This window comes from Tarenaya hassleriana, unplaced genomic scaffold, assembly GCF_000463585.1.
Source record: "Tarenaya hassleriana unplaced genomic scaffold, ASM46358v1 Cleome1, whole genome shotgun sequence".
Classification (NCBI taxonomy): Eukaryota; Viridiplantae; Streptophyta; class Magnoliopsida; order Brassicales; family Cleomaceae; genus Tarenaya; species Tarenaya hassleriana.
The window spans coordinates 5,118,278-5,142,157 of record NW_010960187.1 but is presented as its reverse complement, the minus strand read 5'-3'; the positions used below and the strand labels follow the sequence as shown (position 1 = coordinate 5,142,157).

General features: G+C 38.8%; 8 protein-coding genes across 11 annotated transcripts; all 8 read right to left on the bottom strand.

Moving 5' to 3' along the window:
* Positions 1–1,143: 1,143 nt before the first annotated feature.
* LOC104812301 (dormancy-associated protein 1-like) lies at positions 1,144–2,149 on the bottom strand. Of its 2 annotated transcripts, none has more exons than XM_010539393.2 (3): positions 2,001–2,149; positions 1,730–1,928; positions 1,144–1,400 (listed from the first exon to the last, which is right to left on the bottom strand). In XM_010539393.2, the coding sequence occupies exons 1-3, from the start codon at positions 2,107–2,109 to the stop codon at positions 1,364–1,366; spliced, it is 345 nt and encodes a 114-aa protein (XP_010537695.1). In that variant the 5' UTR covers positions 2,110–2,149; the 3' UTR covers positions 1,144–1,363. The 2 variants fall into 2 exon arrangements, with proteins under 2 accessions (XP_010537695.1, XP_010537705.1); XM_010539403.2 differs by having other exon boundaries at positions 1,730–1,925.
* A 481-nt stretch (positions 2,150–2,630) lies between these two features.
* Positions 2,631–3,787, bottom strand: LOC104812291 (dof zinc finger protein DOF3.1-like). Its single transcript, XM_010539382.1, has 2 exons — positions 3,238–3,787; positions 2,631–3,096 (listed from the first exon to the last, which is right to left on the bottom strand). Exons 1-2 carry the CDS (start codon positions 3,721–3,723, stop codon positions 2,866–2,868), a joined length of 717 nt encoding a protein of 238 aa, XP_010537684.1. The 5' UTR covers positions 3,724–3,787; the 3' UTR covers positions 2,631–2,865.
* A 1,608-nt stretch (positions 3,788–5,395) lies between these two features.
* On the bottom strand, positions 5,396–7,032 carry LOC104824877 (late embryogenesis abundant protein, group 3). Its single transcript, XM_010557067.2, has 3 exons — positions 6,851–7,032; positions 6,412–6,482; positions 5,396–6,333 (listed from the first exon to the last, which is right to left on the bottom strand). Exons 1-3 carry the CDS (start codon positions 6,960–6,962, stop codon positions 5,569–5,571), a joined length of 948 nt encoding a protein of 315 aa, XP_010555369.1. The 5' UTR covers positions 6,963–7,032; the 3' UTR covers positions 5,396–5,568.
* Positions 7,033–7,620: 588 nt separating this feature from the next.
* On the bottom strand, positions 7,621–9,109 carry LOC104812275 (non-classical arabinogalactan protein 31). The gene is made up of 2 exons (XM_010539356.1): positions 8,766–9,109; positions 7,621–8,119 (listed from the first exon to the last, which is right to left on the bottom strand). Exons 1-2 carry the CDS (start codon positions 8,956–8,958, stop codon positions 7,821–7,823), a joined length of 492 nt encoding a protein of 163 aa, XP_010537658.1. The 5' UTR covers positions 8,959–9,109; the 3' UTR covers positions 7,621–7,820.
* Positions 9,110–9,629: 520 nt separating this feature from the next.
* Positions 9,630–11,551, bottom strand: LOC104824867 (alpha carbonic anhydrase 4). Its single transcript, XM_010557055.1, has 7 exons — positions 11,443–11,551; positions 11,108–11,325; positions 10,881–10,987; positions 10,678–10,780; positions 10,437–10,595; positions 10,259–10,312; positions 9,630–9,777 (listed from the first exon to the last, which is right to left on the bottom strand). Exons 1-7 carry the CDS (start codon positions 11,549–11,551, stop codon positions 9,697–9,699), a joined length of 831 nt encoding a protein of 276 aa, XP_010555357.1. The 3' UTR covers positions 9,630–9,696.
* An 872-nt stretch (positions 11,552–12,423) lies between these two features.
* Positions 12,424–14,409, bottom strand: LOC104812284 (eukaryotic translation initiation factor 3 subunit D-like). Its single transcript, XM_010539369.1, has one exon. The coding sequence runs from the start codon at positions 14,359–14,361 to the stop codon at positions 12,604–12,606; it is 1,758 nt and encodes a 585-aa protein (XP_010537671.1). The 5' UTR covers positions 14,362–14,409; the 3' UTR covers positions 12,424–12,603.
* Positions 14,410–14,859: 450 nt separating this feature from the next.
* Positions 14,860–16,062, bottom strand: LOC104812267 (transcription factor bHLH36-like). 2 transcript variants are annotated; one of them, XM_010539345.2, is made up of 4 exons: positions 16,013–16,062; positions 15,780–15,867; positions 15,310–15,645; positions 14,860–15,169 (listed from the first exon to the last, which is right to left on the bottom strand). In XM_010539345.2, exons 2-4 carry the CDS (start codon positions 15,834–15,836, stop codon positions 15,092–15,094), a joined length of 471 nt encoding a protein of 156 aa, XP_010537647.1. In that variant the 5' UTR covers positions 15,837–15,867; positions 16,013–16,062; the 3' UTR covers positions 14,860–15,091. The 2 variants fall into 2 exon arrangements, with proteins under 2 accessions (XP_010537647.1, XP_019057997.1); XM_019202452.1 differs by lacking the exon at positions 16,013–16,062 and having other exon boundaries at positions 15,780–15,934.
* Positions 16,063–16,470: 408 nt separating this feature from the next.
* LOC104812253 (probable LRR receptor-like serine/threonine-protein kinase At4g20940) lies at positions 16,471–20,877 on the bottom strand. 2 transcript variants are annotated; one of them, XM_010539325.2, is made up of 5 exons: positions 20,654–20,877; positions 20,334–20,419; positions 19,092–20,216; positions 17,460–19,004; positions 16,471–17,275 (listed from the first exon to the last, which is right to left on the bottom strand). In XM_010539325.2, the coding sequence occupies exons 3-5, from the start codon at positions 20,137–20,139 to the stop codon at positions 16,689–16,691; spliced, it is 3,180 nt and encodes a 1,059-aa protein (XP_010537627.1). In that variant the 5' UTR covers positions 20,140–20,216; positions 20,334–20,419; positions 20,654–20,877; the 3' UTR covers positions 16,471–16,688. The 2 variants fall into 2 exon arrangements, with proteins under 2 accessions (XP_010537627.1, XP_010537634.1); XM_010539332.2 differs by lacking the exon at positions 20,654–20,877 and adding an exon at positions 20,517–20,626.
* Positions 20,878–23,880: the final 3,003 nt, after the last annotated feature.

Below are 23,880 nucleotides of genomic sequence, written 5' to 3'. Positions count from 1 at the left end.
AAAGAAAAAAAAAAAAAAAAAAAAAAAGATATACATATCAACCCGATATCAGTACAAGAAATCAGTTGTCGAAGACGGAGAACGAGCTCCGAATCTCTTTCAAAAAGTACTTAGAACCAGAACCAGAACCAGCAGAAACATGAGTCGATGTCTTCTTAATCGTCGAAGAGATCATCCCGAAAGATTCTTCCTTCTCCTCTTCTTTGATCGTTTCCAGCATTTTCGCGGTTCTCCGCCTCATAACGGTGACGAATTGCGGCGGAGCAACCTCCGTCACGAACCTAGCAAGTCTCGAAGTGGCCATCTCTCCGTTCTTGTTTCTTGCTCTTCAAGTCAGCTTTAACCTGAAATTTTCAAAAGTGTGGAGAATAATGATAGATTGAGAGACTGAGTTCATGAAATGTGTTATTTATAGAGGTGGGTTTTGGGGATCGAAGCTCGAAGATTCGGATTGCCGTCGGAGACAGGGCATGTCTGTTTCGACGTTTTGTGCCGTCGGGAAACTTTTGCCATTAATTGCATGGCTTTTGTCTGAAAGTACGCTACCGATAAGGAGGAATAATATTAAAATGGACCGACATGTGAGAACAACTTGCTTAACTGAATAAATGTAATTCGGCTTTTTGTAAGACTCTCGCAATGAATTTCGACACGAATTAGAATGGCGTAAACTCTTGTATACGTGACCTTTTTTGTATAGTTTTTTTTATTGTTACATAGTTTTTTACTATATAATACCATTTATGAGATGTATATGAATTATAAAATAACGTAAATGCTATCTTTATTATATAGATGTGAAGGTTTTGAATTTTCTTAGAAACGGTCCGTTTTCATAAGGTTCTTCGGATTCTTCTCCGCACGCGACAAGCCACGTTCGTTATGTCTATTCAATACGGTCTTCGTTAACGGATATGGTCTTTGTCGGGGTTCAACAACAGACAAAATCTAGCTTTTTCCGGGCCAAACCGGTTATAACAAATTATTATTTGCCACGTGTCAGCTATGATATTTTATATTTCCCATTTGGATAAGATGTTTATGATCCATACATGCTCATCCCGGCTCTTCGGAATCTGATAGAACCATCATGAATTTTCCCTCGATTCGATGAACATATCATTTCTCGGCAGAATAGATAGATACGGTTCAAATATAATATCCAAATACTGCAAAGATTATTATTACATTTGACAATCAAATGTAAAAGATATACCATTTTGTTCTGCGTGGTATGTTTACTTATTTAATCGAAAGTCAGAAATAGAATCTCGTGAAGTGATTAGTTAATGGATGAAACCAAGTCGTGTTTTATTAGACCGTCCAAAGGATGAGACAACCTCTGTGTCATCGTCCTCTCCCATTAACGGTGTTGGCTTCTGCTCCCGCCACTGTAGAGCCTGCGTCAAAGTTCGGTTAAAAACTTTAATAATTAATTTCATCCTATAACAAGAAAAAATATTCAATAAAGCAGGAAGAAATCATACCAAACCCTAATCCAAGAAAAAACTCGGAAAAAAAATCCGAACCGATCTAAGTGTATATATATATATATGAATAGGAAAACGAACCAAATAACTATAAGTAACCGTCTTTTACTAATTCAAACACAGGCCCTTGCTTAAGATCCGACTCTTTAAGATTTGAAAAACTCGGTTCGAAACCCTAATATACATGTGTATATATATGTAGAGAGAGAGAGAGAGAGAGAGAGAGATAAGTGAGATACCAGTCGTAGACAGTGGGGGAATTGGAATGGGTGGGCTTGTCAAAGACAGCATTGCCAATGCTCTTAGTGTTAAGGTTACTCCCCGGGTTAAACACACTTCTCCACACGTTGTCCTTTGCTCTCCCCGATCCCGGTGACATAGGCGTCGTTGGCGTCGCCGGACTCCCGGGTATCGTTGCCAATCCCGACGATCCTCCTTCTATATATAAATATACACACACACACGCAATTATATATCCGAATCAAAACCAAACCAAAGACGATAACGTACTTTTGGCATCCGAGGACAGGTCGGTCGAGATCTTTCTAAGCTTGCCAAGGCCTCGAGCCGGTTGCGGACCGGCCACAACGTCGTCCCACAGTTTCTCTAATAGCACCATTCTTCTTTCCTGGTTCAACTTCCCACAGGATATTAATTCCCTCGAGATTCTCTATTGGCTTCGTTTCTCCATTTAAATGCATGTCTTGACTGCCTCAGATATTACTAAAAATATCTACTTACACGCTTTCCTTGATTGGATTTCGGTTTGATTAGATTCGGTTTATTAAGTGGTACATCAAAATTTTAGATTTTAACCGAACTAAACCATTAAATCCGATTTACCAACCGGTTCGATTATGTCACTGCTGATCCGCTTTTCGACACGTGGAGGAATCAAGGTACGGATGGAGAGGGAACTGGTCATGAGGGTTGTGTGGGGTCCTCACAATCAGATCCTGGTATGTCTCTCAACAGATTTGTCCGAATCTGCGGGGGGTCAACCTAGATGATTGTTTAGGTCTCTAAAAATTTTCATAACCAACATTGAACATGCTCGTATTCTAGAGAGAGAGAGAGAGTTGTTAATTTTGGAGCAAAGCTAAGGAAATTTTATTAATGCATATAAAAATTCTCCATATATACAGCTACTAACCTTACATATATATATAGAGAGAGAGAGCTAAAGGGACACATAATGCAATTAAAACCACAATATCAAAATGTAAATTGAAAAACACAGACCGCTCATTCAATAACTCCGACAAACAAAATGAACCCAGAAACTAACAAGCATTGCTCCTAATAAGATAACCACATATATATATATTGAAATGAGCCATATATATATAGAACAAACCACCATGGACCCATACGCTTATGGTCGCGGACCATAATTCTGATGACCAAACCACTGGTCCTGATTCACATATGGAGTTCTAACCGGGCAGTTGTTCATGTTAGTGTTTGGACTTCCGCTGCTAGTGCCAGGACAAGTGTTCATGCTGTTGACCAAGTTCCGGTTCCATCTGGTTTGGTCTTGACCGATGAATGCAGCATCAGAAACAGCGGTTCCTCTTGATAGGTAGGTTAGATTATCGGCAGGGCCCTTATGGTAAAATTGTCGAGCGTCATGAGCATGAAAAGATGGATTGAAACCAACGCAAATGTTATCTCGGAAAAGACACATATCAGATGGATCATAAGCACCCATTTGATTAAAACCTTGAAAAGAAGGCAGAGCTGTTACCAAATCGTTGGTGTAACTCGGCGTCTGATAACGGTTTAGGGTTAAAGAAGAGAGAGGACTCCCACCAAGTAAACCGGTTTCTTGGATTTGTAAGACAGGAACAGTGACAGACTGAACTTGTTTTGTCTGAATGGAAGGTGACTGAGAATTCAGAGATGGTGAGGAGGAGGACTTAGATAAAGAAGGAGAAGACGAAGAAGAAGGTGAAGAAGAAGAAGAAGAAGAAGAAGAGCCCTTCTTAGAACGCTTGCTCTTACGAGAACTGCTACCGACGGGAATGTTCCTTAGGATACCTCCATGTGTCCAGTACCTTCGACAGGCCTTGCAGAAGTAACGGGGCTGCGACATGCAGTAGTTGTTGTAATAACAGAATTTGGTGTTGTCTGAGTTGCACCTCGGGCATTTTCTCGGGGGTGGCGGCTGCTGCTGCTGCACGGAATTCTGTTCTTCTTGAACATCGTTGGATGCTTTGTCTTGTCGATCCATCTTTTCTCAGGAACTGCTCTATTCTCTCTTGAGGGGTTTTGGTTCATGAAAGGTGAGGGAGAGAGCGTCGAGGTCGAGGTTATAAGGAGGAGAGGAAGAGTGAAACGTGTCTATATATGCCTTGCTCATAGAATCCCGAAAACCTCTTTCGAAGCCAAAACCACAGGCTGCGGAGATGTTATAGCCTTTGCAAAACCGAGGCCGCTCTCTCCTTCTCTCTGCTAAAACTGAAAACTGAAACCATCAAGAATCGGAAAACCAAGTCAAGAACTGAGTACACCACATGTCAAAACAAAATCCACCCACAATGAGATTTTGATGGCCATATAGGGTAAAAGTATCAAGTAAGGCAGATTTTGTACATTTATTCACGGATAGCGTGTGTATACGTACGCGCTCGTAAGCGCGTGTATTAGCAGTTAAACTTCTAGTACCGAACATCTTAAAAGGTATATATATATATTAACATAATATTTTGAACAAAGAGAGCTGCAAGAACGAAGAAATAGGATTTGATTGGTGCAAACAAAGTTAAGATCCATTGATATTGAAGATCTCGTTTGAAGAAATTCCTTATAAATAAAAAAAGAAATTTCCAAGTAAGTTGTAGAAATGGAGATTGAAGTTTTTTTTGGATATTGAATACGAGTCTAAGTCTCTTAGAGATTCAGAAAATTCAAATGAAAAGCAACCCTTAAGCGGAAGGGAAAGATAAGAATCTCAAACTGCAGATTTTAATATTTTCAAGAAGAACAAAAAAAACAGAGCAAGACCAACTCAGGAGAATCCGTTTCTTAGATGACACGAAAGCAACGTATATTGTTTTTCTGTAGAGAAATATTTTGAAATTTATTTTGATTGAAAACTAGGAAACGTCAGTTACATGTTTCAAGTGATTTGATGAGCTTGAGTTATATTTTATGGGGTCGAAACCGTAGTCCAAACAGGCAGGTCAGCCATGGAACATTACAGTGTACAATTTTGTGTTCTTCACGTGCAATGTACAGACGTGATCTTCTCTTTCTACAACAAAAACTATTCCGCGTGCCCAGTCATAGAATCCAAAATTGCCAAACTAATGCAAATTATATAAATTTAAAATTTATTTACAACAAATACGTGTTCTATAGATTGAAATGTGATAAAGTCATTTCAAGTTTCTGAATTCGATTTTACTAGTGAGGAGGAGAACGCAATTAATTATGTGATTGAATTCGATTTTACTAGTGAGGAGGAGAACGCAATTAATTATGTGATTAAAAACTGACTCCAAACTCAAAGAATTAAATGATCCGAAAGCCTAATGAACCTCATGATTATTAAAAACAGAAAAACAAACACGTCTATATATTATTTAGAATTAACAAATTATAAATGGTGAGATACGGTATCAAAAAGCCCTCAGAACCAAGAGATAATACAAGAAACAAAAAACATGTTGCGGGAGAAACAAAAGGAAAACGGAGCAAGACAACACCAAACCAAGAAGAAGAGGCGTCAAAGACCAGTTTCCTTGCGCGTTAAGGTAACACTTTTACAACGTTATAATAAGTTCACGAAATGTGTCGGAACAATTTTTGCTTTGAATGTAGAAAGCGTTAGCTACATTTTTGAAGCGTTTTCTTGTTCTTTGGTAACGTTCTTTGTGCTCGAAATTGTGAGTCAGTACATCAAATCAGGAATGGATCATTGGGTAATGTATTAGTTTTGTATGGTACCATAACTCATGCTTCTCAGAGTTGAAGCATAAAGGCTTATTGTAAGGTTATTACAGCATAAAGCATTGAACAGAAACAAAAACAAAACACAGAAAATTTAACATTTGTCTATTGATATCAGCGAAATTCAGAACTTCTTGTCTTTCCGTTCCTTCTTGGTCAAATCTTCCACGACCTTATCTGCATCTTCGTTATCGTCCGGTCCGACCACCGCTTCAGTCACCCTCTGGGCAGTGTTCTTGGCCGTCTCCCAAGCCTCCTTCACTGTCTCCTTCGTCTTCTCCCCAACGTCCTGAGCCTTATCCTTCACTGTCTCCTTAAACCCATGAGCCATGTCTTCTGCCCTCTCCTTCCCTTCCTTGGCCTTCACCTTAGTCTTGTCCATGGTGTCCTCTGCACAATCTTTGGCTCTTTCTCTCATGTCTTCTGCTCTCTCCTTTCCTTCCTTTGCCTTCACCTTAACCTTGTCCATTGTGTCCTCTGCATAATCTTTGGCTCTATCTCTCATGTCTTCTGCTCTGTCCTTCCCTTCCTTGGCCTTTACCTTAGCCTTGTCCATGGTGTCCTCTGCATAATCTTTGGCTCTATCTCTCACGTGTTTTGCTTTGTCGGCTGCTTTGTAAGCGGTGTCATCGGCTTTTTCTTTTGTCCGTTCAGCGTAATCCTTGCCCTTGTCTTTCGCTTCACCCAGTTTCTCTCCTGCTTTGTCTTTGGCTTCATATGCTCTATCTGCAGCCTTGCTCGCTCCTTCTCTGGTCTTGTCCTTGGCCGCTTGAGCGTACTCGCTCGGGTCTCTGATGCTTCCTCTGGCCTTGTCGTCGTCCCTCCAGTTCTTGGACTCGTAAGCCAAATCGGCCCTTGAATCTCCAGCCTTTTCCACTGGATCTCTCCCCTGAATTGTGTCACAATAACGTTACATACATATATATGTACATATACATATATGTGCAAAGTGAGATACAGAATATGCCTCAGGACGGCTAACGGAGGAGGCGAAGCAAACACGCGAGGAGACTCTGCGTGGTATGCATGAGATTATGTCTTTGACATTTCATAATGGCAATTCGCCTACATCTGTATTTAGCTTAATTTGCATGTATATATCACTTTTATGTATATGCACATATCCTATATCTGACATATATATATAACATTTATACACATCATTTCAAGGAGTTTTAGAATCTCGCAAGTCCATATCCTGCAATTGATAATGTCGCAAGATACAAGACAATTATCGCAAAACCCAAACTTGCATTTGCACTAATTCCACAAGTTCTTAACAAGAAAGTTGACAACTTTTCAACTGAAGAGAGTGGCTCGCACAAGAAAACTTCACATTACCATCAGGCTTGAGTATCGGCCTTCTTATCCTCGGATTCATTAGTAGAAGCTCCATCTGCCTCAGCATTCTCCTCGGGTGGCTGTATCTGTTCCGAGAGACGGCGGCGGAGCTTTGCCTCTCGGGAAAACCCTCGACACGCTCATCACCGCCGTTCTTGCCAGTTGCATCCCTGCCATTTTCTTCCTTCTTTAATTTCCTCTCTTTCAGAATTCCTCCTCCTTCTGTGTTGTTTTGCTTCTGCTTATGTATGTCTCTGTTGACGGTTTATAGTTTCGTAATAAGAGGACAGCGATCGAGGAGGTGGAGGCGTGAAAGATGGACACGTGTGGGATTTGCGACATGTGTTCGACATGTGAAAGCGTTACCTTGACGGTTCGTGTCCACCTCTGAAACAGCGTCGTTTTGAACAATCTAGGTCTCCATTTACTCGTCCATACAAATTGCACCGAAATTAACATCTCGTGATCCATCGATCCAATCGTGTAGAAACGATTCTGTAATTTTTACAGAATAATTTTTGTTATTTAAAGATATCGTTTTAAAATTTTTAGGTGATTTTGTAAGAAAATTTTTATTTTATCCACAGTCACTTAATTTTAATAGAATATCACCCAACTTCAATAGATATAATAGAATATTAATAAGAAAATTTTAATAACTTTTTATAGTTTTTAAAAATATATGTAAATTATTGAGAAACAAATAGAATATATATATATATATATATATATCGTGCTGTCCCTTTTTAATAATCATTTCCCTATATATATGTCTAATTTATATGTGGCTTTATACGTGTTGTGCATGACAGTGAGAAATGTTGAAAAATTCATATAATGTCCACAGATCACTCGGACCATAATCCATACTAAAATGAAACAAAACCCCATAGAAACGAAGTCAAATGCTCAAACGATTGAAGAACATGACAAAAGCTCACTACTCATCAAACTCAAATCCAAACCATAACAGGAATATATCGAAAGCTTGGGTCATGAACCGAATTAAGAAAGGGGTAAGAAAAAAAGGAAAGATCAACGAGGGCAGGAAGGGTCGAAGGCGAAGGGTCCGACGGTGTAAAGAACGTAGGAGACCTTTCCGACGGTGATGGGCTGTGACGGCCTGAGGAATCCTCCGGTGGTGCCGTTGTTGAGCTGCGACGGAATCTTGCATGAATTCTCCGCCGACTTTACAAGCGTGGCTCGGCACTTGTGGAATGCGTACGACGTTATCTTCTTCGGGACGAGCATAAGGAAGTATCCGTTCTTGTCCGTTTTCGACTCCATTGTTAGCCCTTTCTCCGTGTTGTTGCACGCTAGCCCCACTGTCGCACCTGCCAAATATAGACCCGTCTTTGATCTGAGTGATGGTTACTTAACTACAGAAAGTATGTTTCTTTTTTCAATCTACAAGAATCGAGTTCTAGACCTAAATCCAGATGATTTCTAACGAAGCGCACGTTTTGAGGTGTTTAATTTTCTTTCTTTGATGCATTGGATCAAGAGGGAATCGAGTCATATATGAACATGCAAGATGGGGAAATGCCCGAATCAAACTTTTTCTTTTCGAAAAATAACGCTTACATATATAGAATTTATGTGAAATGAAGGCCAGGCCACAAAAGAAAAGGTTGAAGCGTTACCAGAAAACGAAGAAAAAAAAGGTTGAGGGGAAAAGTACATTGCATGCATGGCAACACGCGTGCCTTGTTAAAAAGCCAAGTGGCACATTGCCCTCGTTGCATGTGCATGTGTGAGAGCAGAAGAAAAAACCCAATAGATCTCATTTTTGTTCATGTGGGAAGTTGTGAAAATACTCAGTCCACTATCTTTAATACTTATGGGACACATATATATATATATATATGTGTGTGTGTGTGTGTGTGACTAATTCGTATATGTGAATGCATGCGCGCATGTGAATGGCAAGATTACTGTAAAAACGAAAAGAGAGAGAGGAGTGGAGGGAAGAAGACGGACCCTGAAGAGGAGAGGCGTCCAAGAGAGTGTCGACGCCGGCATACTTGCAAGATTTGCAATAGACGACGCCTTGCACCGCTACGAGGCTCCGACTCATCTTCGTCTCCGACGGCTCAACGCCCATCACTCCATTGCTCGATATCGCGATTTGCAGAACCACTGCAATAGCAAGACACTTGGCTGCCAAATCCATCGTGTTTAATTTGTTTCTCAGAGAGAGAGAGAGAGAGAGAGAGAGAGAGAGAGAGAGGATGAAGTGGCCTAAAGTTAAGGTACTATTTATAGGGAGGCCAGAGGGGGGTTGCCCTACAGCTTGTTATATAAGGGATATGCGTTTGCGTTTAAACACTGAAAACTGCTGAATTTAATTTTGTTGGCGTTTTTTTTATAACACATTTAATTTTGCGCACCGTCTTTTGTTGATCTTGCATCTGCGTAACGTTACATTATTTTAACGGAATTCCTAGCATTTATATCTGATTGTACACTATATATATATATATATTGATAATCCGGAACTTTACCGTACCCAGATGACCGGGAAGCTCAGATGAATATACTTTTTCCACGTTTAGATTTGAATTCAGAACGAGAGCATGCATATTCTCTTACAACTAGGCCACTCAAACCTAGAGGGTATATTATATATATGGTTGTATATTACATGTTATAAATGGCATTTCACGTGAAAAGAAAAATATTAATTGTCTTCTTCCTTGTTTCCAGGTTGTTTGGTTATTATATCATAGATATGTACACACCATGTATAATATAAGAAAATCAAAATGCTTATATCTATCATTCATTCCACTGTTTAAATACACAAAATACAACTGCGTAAATTTGGTGCGTCTTAATCGAGTATACAATCTCTTCATTTTCTTTTTTCATACTCTCCGTACGATTTTTTTAATAAAAAAAAAATTGGCGGTTATTGCTCTGGATATGGCTCGTAGTACCGTAAGGGTCTTCCTTGTTGATGTTGGATGGGTCTTGCATTTGTCTCAAATCCCTATTCATCAATGAAAATCCAAAGTTTTTAGCAAGTTCTAATTTAAAAAAAAAAATTGTTCCTATTCAATTTCTCCTAATCAATATACAAATTAGAAAAGGCTAAAAAAAGTAAGAGTAAACTTTTTTTTATAATAAAAAATTTGTTGAACATTCGATCCAATTACATCTCTCAAATAAATTCTATCTCCAAAATGCAGATTCGAAGGTGGGTTTGAGAATGAATTTTGTTCCATTTTTTTTAGTAGTTGAAACATCCAATTTTTTTTTTATATAGAAAAGAATCATCCAATTTGGGATGAAAGAGTTAACTTTTTGTCGAGGTTTAGAAATTAATGACGGTCTAACATTTGGAAATTATCTCTGAGGAATCACATTTTTTTTGTAACGTTCAAATGGTTGGATTTTTTGTCATTTTCTAATTAATGTAATTGCGTATTTGTTATTTGAAATTGACATTTCGATAGGAAGAGTGGACTTACATCGTGAACTGCTTCCCTAAGAGCCCTAACTTGCGCCGGAGACACTGTGTTTACCTGCAAAGTTACCAAAAGCGACATGGGAATTTGAATTTTCATGCGGATATATATTAGACAGAATCATGCAGAAATTAATTAATTAATTTAATAATTAACAACAGGAAAATAAAAAAGCGCATACCCTCTTGACGACGGTCCAAATGACGCCTTCCGTGCATGGAGGGACCGTAAGAGACCCAACGTATCTGTAGAATTTTCTCGAAAGATACCTAATGTGCCTCGGATCCACGATCCCCATATTGATCTCTTCCTTATCAACCGACCTTATTCCATTTAATAGCTGCAATAACCAATAACATACATACATATATATAAATAGAACAATATGATAATTAATTAATACAAAGATATTAATTAATTACCCTCGAAAGAAATGGATCTGGTACGCCGAATCTGTAAAGAACTCCAATCACGGCTATTTTCCCTTGAGGATTAGTATGAACCATGTGAAGCTCCATCACGAATCTAATATAAAATCACACGTTGATTAAAGATACGAACCCCTTTTTTTTAATTGTTTTGGATCGAAATCTGCATGAATTTGCATGCATGCATGAAACGTTACCTAGTTCCGTTCACGGTATGCTCGGAAGGCGAATGCCAATGGCATTGCACCAATTTATAGTCGGAACCGTTTATGGTGATTTTTCCGACATCTTCTTTCCACGAAAGCTAAATCAACCAACATCCATAAAACGTATCATCCCCATGTGTACGTATGTGTGCGTATATATATATATATACACCGAATGAACATTTGAATTAAGTAACGGGTTTGATCAAATTACGTACCATGATGTCGTGGCCTCGGTTTTTAATCACACCGATAGCCGGCTTGTAACTTCTCAACCAGAGATCGTCCTGGCGAAGAACGCTAACCCTTGAGCTGGTGAGATCGATGGGAGATTGGAATTTTCCGGTTTGGCATACTTCCCATTGAGGATTGATGTTGCCCCATTTCTCCGGCCCTTTCTCACTTCCTAGTTCATACGTAAAAGGCGACTCGTCCTCTGCATTCGCACATATACAACGCGTCATTATAGCCTATATATATATATATATATATATATTCAAGTATCCAAGAAAATGATATTGATTCGTGGATGTCATATATTAATTAAACGTACCAACTTCGGCATTATCAATAGTAGCGAGACAAACATTGTAGAAGAGAGATGAAGAGATGAGGAAGAGAGACGCAACACAGAGAAGAAGAGTTTCTTTGTTCATTTTCATTTTCGTTTTTCCTTTCGTTTCTGTTTCTACGTACGCTTGGAATCGGCCTTCTTTTAAAACGAGTTTTTTTTTTGTTGGTTTGTTGTTTTTTAATGGTTGGTTCTCACTTCCTAGTTCATACGTAAAAGGCGACTCGTCCTCTGCATTCGCACATATACAACGCGTCATTATAGCCTATATATATATATATATATATATATTCAAGTATCCAAGAAAATGATATTGATTCGTGGATGTCATATATTAATTAAACGTACCAACTTCGGCATTATCAATAGTAGCGAGACAAACATTGTAGAAGAGAGATGAAGAGATGAGGAAGAGAGACGCAACACAGAGAAGAAGAGTTTCTTTGTTCATTTTCATTTTCGTTTTTCCTTTCGTTTCTGTTTCTACGTACGCTTGGAATCGGCCTTCTTTTAAAACGAGTTTTTTTTTTGTTGGTTTGTTGTTTTTTAATGGTTGGTGCAGTTATTTTCGATATAAATGTACAAACGCAAGTGAATATGCTCAATACGTTTCATCAAAAAAAAAAAAATTGCTCAATACGGTTACGGTAACTAAGTTGTTTTTTCTTTTTACCCCAATAAAAAAAACCTTGGTTGTTTTTCACTTTTGTCAATTGAAAACCCTATTTTTAGTAAAATCTCTATGCCCATAATTGGAATATGCCCTCTTGGATTATTATTATTTTTTGTTGGGAAGACATTGGGCCTTTGGGTAAATGTGGTATGCATGAGATTATGTCTTTGACATTTCATAATGGCAATTCGCCTACATCTGTATTTAGCTTAATTTGCATGTATATATCACTTTTATGTATATGCACATATCCTATATCTGACATATATATATAACATTTATACACATCATTTCAAGGAGTTTTAGAATCTCGCAAGTCCATATCCTGCAATTGATAATGTCGCAAGATACAAGACAATTATCGCAAAACCCAAACTTGCATTTGCACTAATTCCACAAGTTCTTAACAAGAAAGTTGACAACTTTTCAACTGAAGAGAGTGGCTCGCACAAGAAAACTTCACATTACCATCAGGCTTGAGTATCGGCCTTCTTATCCTCGGATTCATTAGTAGAAGCTCCATCTGCCTCAGCATTCTCCTCGGGTGGCTGTATCTGTTCTTCCTCAGGGATCGCCTCTTCCACATAATCATTCTCAAAAGCATCAGGTGGAACCTCGTAGATCCTCACTTGAGGCTTTGATGGATCCTTAACCAAAACATACTTCCCTTCATTAAGCTTCATGCACAGATCAACGAGAGATTTCACAATACCCCACATGTTAGAAGTGTTCAGATTGATCTGAGCAGCAAAGTCTCTCGGCTTATACCCCAGAACGGTCAAAATTACATGGTTAAAATGATCACGAGGATGAACCCTCGAAACAAAGCCAATCTTCATCATATCCGCATTGGCTAAGAGAGCTTGTGCAGTCCATTTAGCCAACTTATTGGCGTTGTTCTTCAACTCGGTAGCCAAGACTGCGCCTCTCTGAGTATCAAGCTTCTGCCTCCAATCAATGCCAGAATATTTCGGATCAAACTCATTAAGAGCATTCAGAGTAAGCAATTGTCTCTGGTTGTTGGCCTCAACAACGCTCTGTAACTCACACCTTGCAACAAGATACATATCATCATCAAGCTTCCATCTCCTATACCTATAAGCAACAGAAGCAATCTCTTCACCTTCATTCGCAAATGGGTTCGGCTCCTCAAACGTTACCTTATTCCCATCCCTCGCCAGAACCTGCTGTGAAAAGTTCTGGTTGATATACGCAGCCTCCACACCCAAAGAATAAGCAGAATTTATATCATCTTTGGCTTCAGGCAAGGGCTCCTGTGATGTTTCGTGTACAGACAACAGATCAAGCTGCGACCCATCTCTCTTGTCGAAGAACAACTTGTTCCCAACGCGCTGGATGACGATATCCCAAGAGTAAACTGATCGAGGAGCACACATCAGAGCCGCGAGAATAGCATCGGTGGCAAAGACAGTGGCTTTGTCTTCCTTCGCCAGGCGCCTGATGACAGGATCGTCGCTTGTAGTGACCTTGAAGAAGTTCCTGTTCTTGAAACGCTCGAGACGGCGCTCGTTCTTAGGCGTGAGACGGTCATAGCTACGGTCGTAGTACTCGAGACCACCGCAGAGGAGGAGATCCTCGGGCTCCTGAACAGAGAACGAAAGCTTGGAGAAGGTGGAGAAAGGAATCTGATCAAGCATGTTCCACTCCGGCTGAATATCCACAGAAGACTTGAACACCGCGGATTCACGGCGCTGCTGATTGGCATTGTTCCGTTTGAGATTGTAGAGACGATCGCGACGGGCACGTTCCTTCTCCGCCTCACGCTTCCGGGCCTCGACCTCCTCGTCCTTCCGCTGCGGCAACTGCGACCGGTTGTGATGCTGATTGCCCCGCCACTTGGGTCCGAACTTGGGACGTGGCGGAGGCTTCCCGTCGACGAGGCGGAAGGCGGAATCCTCATCAGGGTTTCCGCCGGAGGCGGCGAGGGGGAAGGCGTCGTCGACGGCAAAGGCAGAGAAATCGAAAACGGCAGTGGGATCAGATTTGGATCCGGTTGGAGGTCGTGCGGAGGGGTTGGCCAGAGCGCGAGTCCAATCAGCGACGCGACCGAGCTTCTCCGAACGAGAGAAGGACGCGAAGGGGACGTTGGGGAGGAGATTCACGGCGGCGAGAGCTGTGGCAGTGGCGGAATCAGATGAGGCGTCGGGAGGACCCCAACCATCAGGGTTGAAGGGAACGACACCGACTTCGAATGAATCGACTACCATTGCTAAGCTTTGGTCGAGAGAAACTGTGGAAGGTTTTGAGAAGAGAAAACCCTAGATTCGGGTATGAAATGAAACTCACTGGGCCAGTTTGTTATTTGGGGAAAGGGGTAAAAAGGTAATTGCACATTTTGTTCTTGGGCTTGCCGCTTGCGTAAAGGATCGTTAGGCTCATTGGGTCACTTTTGAATTGGGGCACCCTTCGTTCAAATTTAATTAAGGTTTTATAAGGAAATATATATATATATTTAAAGGCTTGGCTTGAAATTTAAAATGATCAAGATTATATTAATTTAGGTACCATAGAGTGCTAACAAAACGACGGTCAAGATATGCTTTATTACAAATAATACACATAATGTAAAATGTGTATATCAAATCTTGTACCTAATCTATGCTTGAACATAATGGAGTTAAATAGGAAAATGTTTGTGGGGGGTTTAATCTATAGTTTAAATGGACACATTCACCATATATATTATAATTTATAATCCATGTGTGTGCATGTATATACACGGGGAAACTTACAAACTTTATCATAAAAAGAGAAATTACGATAAAGGAAATGCGAAAAGAATAGAGCGACATATATATACCTTATATTACACACACACACGGGCACATGTATGTATATATATATATATAACCATTTAACAAAACAAAAAGAAAAAATATAAATCACAACTAATACATACGTACGCAGAGGACGTAACGTTGAAGAGAACTTCTTGAATTAGTTAGAGACATTGTTCACAAGCCTCTTTAGTCTCTCGGAAATCCTTCCACCGGCTCCATAACCATACTCTTCCACCTAATCAAGGGTCATTAAACCAATTTGCATAACCTAATTATTGCAATAATTACATCAAAAATATGATTTGTATCATCAGACCCATCAGTCATCTCTTAATTAAGCTATGCATACACACACACATATATATATACATATACCTCGCATTGAAGAGTGTGGAAGGCAGTGTCGTCAGCAACGGAGAAGGAAGAGTGAACAATATCAGTTCCTTCGTCCGTAAGAAGACGGAGGATGTCGTAGAACAAGAACTTGTGATGGAAGCCTGTCACAAGAACGATATTCAGAATCGGACCCACTTCGTGGATTTCAATTATTGGTCCAACACCGGATGATTCCCGTGATCCACTGCACACAGGATCCCGTCTCTCCAAACCCTCTAGTTTCCTCTTCCTCCCTTTCATCTTCTCCACTTTCACTTGTAGCTTCTTGATGTAGTTTGCAGCTTCATCCAGTTGATCAGCCACTGTCGACGGTTCCTGCTCTAACAAAGGAACGAATAGATGGAAACTTTTGCATATGTAACCTCATTTTTGTTGTTGTTGTTGAATTCAATATAATAGAAAAATTGAAGGTGGACATAAATAAATTAAGACAAGATCGAAGAACAGACCCTAGAAGTTTGGAAACCGGGAAGAAGAGAGTTGAGCTCGGAGTAGAGGGCTTTCATTTGAATCCTTCTGTTTTTCTCAGTTGTTTTTCTGTCGGATATTGAAGAACTTGTACTGGAATGAGTATCCATATATATATATATATGTTATTATTATAATAATTTAATACCACACAAAAACCCTAATGACCAAAACTAAGGATATATATATATATATATGTAAGAAGTTGACTCACCTAATTACCTAGGATTTGTGAGCAAACTACTTTATTTTATAATATGAGAGATGGTATAATGAAGACGGTGATATATTCCATGAAAGCGAATATAAAAGCAAACAATACGGACTCCTATCGGTAGTGTTTGGTCGTGATTCACATGGAATGGCTGCGTGACTTCGACAAGCGGTGGGCCCAGTCTCACTCGTGAAATGCGTGGAGGGATTCTTCGACCGCTCGCATCTTTCGATTTCAGTTTCACACACTAACAATTTCTTTTATATTTTTGACCTGTTCATATATCGGCTTCAAAAAATGACTCACATTCAGAATAACTTTTTGCATGCAAAACACTCGTAAAAAAAGGGGGCAGAGCTTATATATGGCAAATCAGCAGCCGGTTTAGCGTCAACAGTAGCGGTTCGGCTATCATTGACCGGTTATTGAATTTGCTTTTACTTCATCACTGGGATCGATTAGATTAAGCAAACGATTTCTTCCGTTCACGCAGGAGCAGGTTCAGTTTTTTTTTTTTTTTTTTACATACAAAAGGTTGGAACTGCCTGAGCCAAGCACATGTCTTGCCGAAATCGAAGCATGTACTTGACAATGGAACAAGGGAAAAAAAAACAAGAAACCAAATCTTGAACCCTACAAGAACATCACAGAGAAAGAAAAGAAACAGGAACAATGTCTAAACGGAAGAAAGATCTTCGTAGATGGTCTTAATACCTGGTCTCTCAGAAACAGATCTTATGCACCTCAGGGCAATCCCAATAACCTCCTTCATGCCCTTCTCCACTCCCGGGTTACTGCCCATCTCTTGGCTCAGTGCCGAGTCAAAGCACTCGGTCCCACGTCCCTCCGCAACACGCAGCCTCACCCAGTCGGTCAGATCGACCCCTTCTTGTTCCCCGGTGATCACATCTCCCGCACATCTCCCGGTCAAGATTTCTAAAAGTATCACCCCGAATGCATATACATCTGACTTGAAAGAGGGTATCGGTTTTCTCGAGGCAGCTAGCTCGGGGGCCCGATAACCGAGGATACCCGCATCGAGAATCTGTTCGACGGTACCAGCTGGGGTCATGAGACGGTGGAGACAGTAGTCAGCCACACGCGCGTTTAGCTCCGGACCATCTAGGAGAATGTTTGTTGCTTTGAGGTTGCCGTGAGGAACAGCTCGGTCGAAATGGAGGTAGTTAAGGCCGCGAGCCACATCGACTGCTATTTTCAGACGCTGAGTCCAGTTCAACGGAGGGCCTTTCCTGCCAGGCCGATCTGAGGGTTCAGAAAGGAAAAGTGTCAGCTTTAAGGCAACTCATCACTATGATTGTTCAATACCCATAACCGGCCTAACTAAATCTTGAATATACATTCCGTGTTTTCCGTGATAATTTTTCCGTTGCTACTGAAATGAAGTTGACAGAGGACAATAAATAACTTAGACAGGAAAGAATGTTACCATAAAGGAAGCTGGCAAGACTTCCAGGAGAAATATAATCGGAAAGAATAAGCTTCTCGTGTTGAGTAGGACCCCAGTAGTAACCTCGCAGTGTTACAACATTCGGATGCCTAATGTTAGCAAACTTCTTCACCTCCTTGGCAAACTCCTTCCTCTGCTTTGCCACGCCTTCTCTTAGCCATTTCACCGTCAAGAATATCCCGTTATCGAGAGTTGCCCTGTAAGAAGTCCCGTGGCTACTTCTTCCCAGTACTTCAGCCGGGGCCCTAGACAGCTCCTCGGGAGTCAGTCTGATCGAATCATCGAGAAAATGCAACTCACCCACAAGCCTATCAGGCGACCTAACATCGAGCCGTGCTAGTTGTTGTTCAGCGGCAAATGAATCTCCTGAGCCAGGTGACCAAGATGGGTTGCTGGTCTTGGAAGGAGAGAAGCCGGTTATAGTGGCTAGCTTTTCATCTGGACTGAGAATTTCGGATGAAGGACCTTTTCTTGAAGCAACAAGATCTTCAGCAGAAACTACCATACCGCCTCCACTGCCTGCTCCAGCCATGACTGAGGGATTAGTTTGAGCCCTCCTATGAATTTCTTTACCGGTAACACCATGTTCCTGATCTCTTCTAGATTTGCAGATGCAAATCAGGACAACAGCGAAGAGTATGAGAATAATTATAGCAACAACACATGAAACAATTATAACAATTTTAACGAGGTTATCCATATGTTTCCTCTTGGAACCTTCAGAGGCATTTGATCCAGGAGATACGGAAGGCAGAACCAGTTTGCTGTTCCCAGGATGAAATGAAGACGGAGGGAACTTCCTCAGATTTTCTGGGACAACGCCTGACAAATCATTGTAAGACGCATTGAAGGCCACGAGGCTGCTTGATAAGTTGCTTGGGAGAGGCCCTGTGAAATGATTCTGAGATATATCCAATGAGCTCAGAGAGACCATGTCATTCATGGAAGTCGGCAACGAACTAGACAAATTATTTGCTGCGACATTCAACACCTGAAGGTCCGTTAATGATCCAAACTCACCAGGAAACTCATCACTGAACCGGTTATGGGAAAGATCAAGAAGACGGATTCTGGAAACAGAAGAAGCAGGTGGAAGCTGAACAGCACCTGTCAGGACATTGTTTTGAAGGTGGAGTTCTTCCAGAGTGGGCATGGACAGTAACTCACTTGGGAGTGAACCATCTAAGCTGTTAGAACTTGCGTCAAGAACCCTAAGTTTCGGATAATGGGAAGGAATAGTTTTTGGAAGTGAGCCTGTGAGTTTATTGTAAGAGAGATTGAGATGATTTGCACGCAAAAGCTGGGGAGTTATGTCCGGGATTGAGCCCGCAAAACGATTCCGGCTGAGATCAAGATACTCGATGTTTTCCCATTTCGCCCACCTTGTTAGATTTCCTTCGAACTGGTTGTTTGAGAGATCGAGAATAACACAGCTCCCAGTCAAGAGAGGAAGCTCTCCAGTAAGTAAATTCGAAGAAAGATTAAGGGAGTGAAGAGTTGTTGACAAGATTGCACTTACAGGCCCTGAAACATACAAAAACAAATTCAAAACCAGATTTCAGATAGAGGAAGAAAGATCCAAAACACCTAAAAGGTCGGTGAAGCACATACCTGAAAGATTGTTGCCACTCAAGTCCAGCTCGGTTAAAAGCAAAGGATCACCTTTCAACAAGTTATTGGGAACAGAGCCCAAAAATCTGTTATTGCTAAGCTTGAGCACCTGAAGATTGTACACAAAACTGAAACCCGGTAACTCTCCAGATAACTGATTGTAGCTAAGATCCAAGACTTTTAAGTTTTCAAACAACTGAAGCCCTCCACTGGTCAATGAACCTTGAAGCTGATTGTGGCTGAGATTTAAGTGCCTGATACTCTCAGAAAGGCCCGGTAATAGTTTCCCAGATGTCACAAGTTTGTTTCCACTAAAGTCTATGTAACTTGCATTTGTGATCATGAAAAAACCTCCATCAAGATTGCCATCAATTGAGTTTCCATGCAAATCAAGTATTTGAAGACTTGAAATTAGCTCAAAGCCCCTTGGAATTTTCCCCATGAATCCGTTAGAAGACAGGTTCAGGTAGAGCAGACTATTCAGCCTTGTCAAGGACTTAGGCAAAGACCCAGATAAGGAGTTTTGGCTCAAATCCAATGACTGAAGTGAAATCAACCCGCTAATGGATTCGGGAATCTCACCAGAAAAGTTGTTTCCTGCTAACGAAAGATTCCTCAAGCTGGTTGATTTACCAATCCCACTCGGTAACAATGAGGAGAACAGGTTATCAGACAAATCCAGAAACTGGAGGCTTTTGAAATCACCTAGATTATCTGGTAAGACTCCCGAAATGGAGTTGTTTGCCAAAGAAAGTTTGACGAGCAAGGTCAGGTTCGAAAACAAGCTGAGGTCGGCATCAGCAGACAGACCTAAGTTGTCCAAGACAACACCAGCCACATTACCACCATTGCAGACAATGCCATTCCACGAGGAGGGGCAACCATTGAAATCGATGGACTCCTCATTCCATGAATTGAGAACATAACCTGTAGGGTCATGTTTGATCCCTTTCTTGAACTCAAGCAATGCCAAAATGTCCTGTGAAGGAAGTTGCCCCATTGCGGACAGGAAAAACATGGATAGCAGCAAAACCCTAAATAGCTTCATCCTTGCCCTTGAATTTCTAACCCGAGCCACAGTATTTGCAGCAGAAACGTTTAACCCAAGTGAATCCGAGAAAAAACCTAACAAAAAAGACAAAGCCGAACCACTTTCCTACTAAGTTACAATTTCCCCCCCGCGGAAATAGCCAGCATACAGAGATTTTACTCAGAAAAAACCGGGAGTTGGAGGGATTTTACCTTGAAGGACTACTCTTCTACAATGCCAGCCAATCAAAATGCACAGTGCTTCATAGAAGGAACAATCTTGAACCAAATCAACTTAGCTGAAACATTAAATGAACAATGGACCATTTTCAATACGGGTCCCATTCAGAGATCTAACCCTAGAAAGAGTTAAAAAAGGAAGCATCTTTATCTTACAGCCATGAAAGACACTTCATTGCAACAACGATGTCGGTAGAAAACGCAAGAAAACATAAATTTCGAAGCAAAATCAATGTCTTCTTGCCCATGCAATATAAGCTAGAAAGATTGGAGCTTGAGGGATTATCGCTTACCACAGTGGACTTGGCTACTGAAATATCTAGTGGGTCATTTCCGAAACCTTGACTGTCGCTGTAGCAGTTCAATGAAAGAAAAAAAGGAGAGGTCTTTACAAAAACCCTACTTTAACGAACGACAGTGACGACGATAACTAAAAAGAGGAACTTTTTTTTCCTGCTCCGAAGCATGTGAGGAGCAAAATACCAAAACAAAAAAGACACTAATTTGTTGGTATTGAGAAGGGGAGATTTTAAAACAAAAAGAAAAAAAACGGAGTTAAAGTTGAATCTCTCTCCTCTCAGTCGTCTATTTGCATGGAAAAAGACAAAAGGGTAGCGGGAAAATTGAAGGGTCATTCTACAAAATTAGGGATTTACCCGCCAGGATCTGGCCCGCGAAGGGAATCATAGTCATGTTTTTTATTTACGAGGTGGACGTCAAAGGCTCTATCCAATATAATTTAAAGTTGTCTAAAACCGTCCTTTGACTTGGCATGGACCGACAGTCCGAGAGAGCATTGGGAATATAAGCGAAATTTGCGTGCAACATTATGATGGTACCGCTAAGCCAAATTGATTGCTGTTATTAAAACACGTATAATATTATAGATTATTATTATTATTATTATTATTATTACGCGACAAGAGATGTAGAATACTATTATTTAGTTTGATCGAGAATATCAAAATCATACATCACAATCTATAATGATAGTAGGGGTTTATTTTTTTTGTTTACTAGGTATTTACCCGCGCGAATCGCGCGGAATAAAAATATATATAGATTTTTAATAATTTTATTATTAATTTTAATTTTAAATGTAATATATTTCATTTTTATAGAAATATCGAGGTGGAGAGATGATATTTTTTTTTTCGATCTATAATATAGAACCGTTGTATATCAGAGTAATATTTTATTAAATTTTATAACTATAAATTTTTTGCAAATCGAGTGATATCTAAAAATATATAAATATTGAAAGTTTTAAAATATAATTTTAAACAACAATATAAATTTAGTTATCATCTCAATTTGTTTTATCTGATTTTTCACAACTCGTAACAGATCTATTATCGTCTCATATAATTTGATCCGACGGATATTTCACTTAGAGTATACATTTTAAAATCTGATCCGATAAATCTCTATTTCAAAATAAAAACACATAGACACCTAACACACTCTTACACATTTTAGTTTTTATATTGCTGTTTTTTATTTATTTTCAAACATATATAAAAAGATTTTTTGGAATCAATTAAAGAAGCAAAACATTTTCCCCTAATTATAATATTATTATTTCAATACAACAACAATAATAATACATAATTAAACTGTGTAAAATGAATATAGATACATGTATAGATATAGAGAGAGAAAGTGACATTTTTTGTTCAACCTTGTGCTCGCCCCTCTGGCCTTTCCCTCTCCTTATTGCGGTCGAGCATTATTTAGTCTTATTGGATGGAGAGGAGAATGAAACTTCTCATCAACAATGATATAGAGCAAATTCTAATTAATTTTGATAAAAAAAATAAATTAAGGTGGTGGATCATGAATCATTTCATAAGCTACCGTGATAGAAAATTTTATAATATAATATAATATTTGTCTATTGATTACTCAATCAAATTGATTTTAAATAAGATATACTTATTTATATTATATCGTTTTAGAAAGAAAAAAACAAAGGTCTATAGAAAAGATAGATAGATAATTGTGAATTACTATTAGCAATTTAAAAAATATACATATGTTACACCAAGTATATTTATTCACCAATCTTGATATTGAATTTGATCAATTTGATATATAACCAAAATGTCGGTGCGTAATAAGTGATAACATTTTCCTGTCTTTCAAGGATACCGTATCTCAAAATTGTATAACTACAAAAAGGGTCAAAGTTGTTATGCTTGGTTGGTTTAATTAATTTGTATGTTATATCCATATATAAACTCAACTCAAACATCACCCCAACACATTTATTATAAAATTATAGAAATTTTTTTCAGATATAAAAATATGATTTGTTAATATGAATGTAGTAAAACTATAAGATAGATGAGTTGTTTAAGTTGGACTAAATAAAAATAGAAAACTTTAACAATATAAAAACATCATTATATTTTTGCAAACATAATTAAATCAATGATAGAATATTGACATCGCTACATAGATATTTTATCGACTCAATGTAACCGATTTGTTATGGTTGTCTTCAATATTGGTGTGACTTTCCTTCAATGTCTGCAAAAAATTCAGTTGTAAAGTAATAATAAAATTATTCATGTAAATATTATAATAATAGATTTTTTCAAAAATGATATAATTTATTTACCTTAGACGGAAATTTTTGATAATGTTGAGTTTTTCATCTATATAAATCTTTGTAGACGTTGATGTATTTAGCGATAGAACACCTAATACGTAAAATATATTAGTAAACATAATATAACCATGATAATGGTTTTTAGATATTAATCTATCAAATATTTAGAAATTAATTTGTGTTAAATAATTACCGTCGATAATCTTTGGATTTACACCCGTAACAACTATGATACTTTTTCTGATATTCAATCTATGTATTTGTGAACGGAGTTCTGCGGCGAAATCATCCCATACGGAAAGCTTGACGATATTGTTGCTGGTTTTTATATTAAAATTATATGTTAATATGTATAAAACTAATTAAGTTAAAAAAATTTAAAATGACATTACTTGCAATGTAAATAAATTTTAAAACTTACTCTTCTAATAATAAACGGAGAATAAGTTTCTGAGTTGATGACGACATTCGTAAATTTGATCCTTGTATTGCGACTAAAACTCCAATAACATCTGTAACATTAGCAAATATATTAATTATAAAATCCAATATATTTTTTTTTATTTTTTATAATATCACATACCTGGTAGATCTTGTTTTTTGTCCGCCAATGCCAACAAATCGCCGTATAAACATATTCGAAATTTCTCTTTGGCAATACTATAAGTAGTTATAACAATCTTTTCAACAATAGTATATTCCGTAAAATAAATACGAAATTTATTGTTCGTTAATTTGTATATATTTTTATTTGGTAGAATCTTGAAATGTCTGATTAAAAATACATCTCCCTCGTTTAATATACTTTCAAATTTTTCTACATGATTCTGAAATATTTTTCCTTCAACAACATTCTCCTGCAACGATGTAAGTTGAAAAGATTAGATTTTTTATAATCATAACATA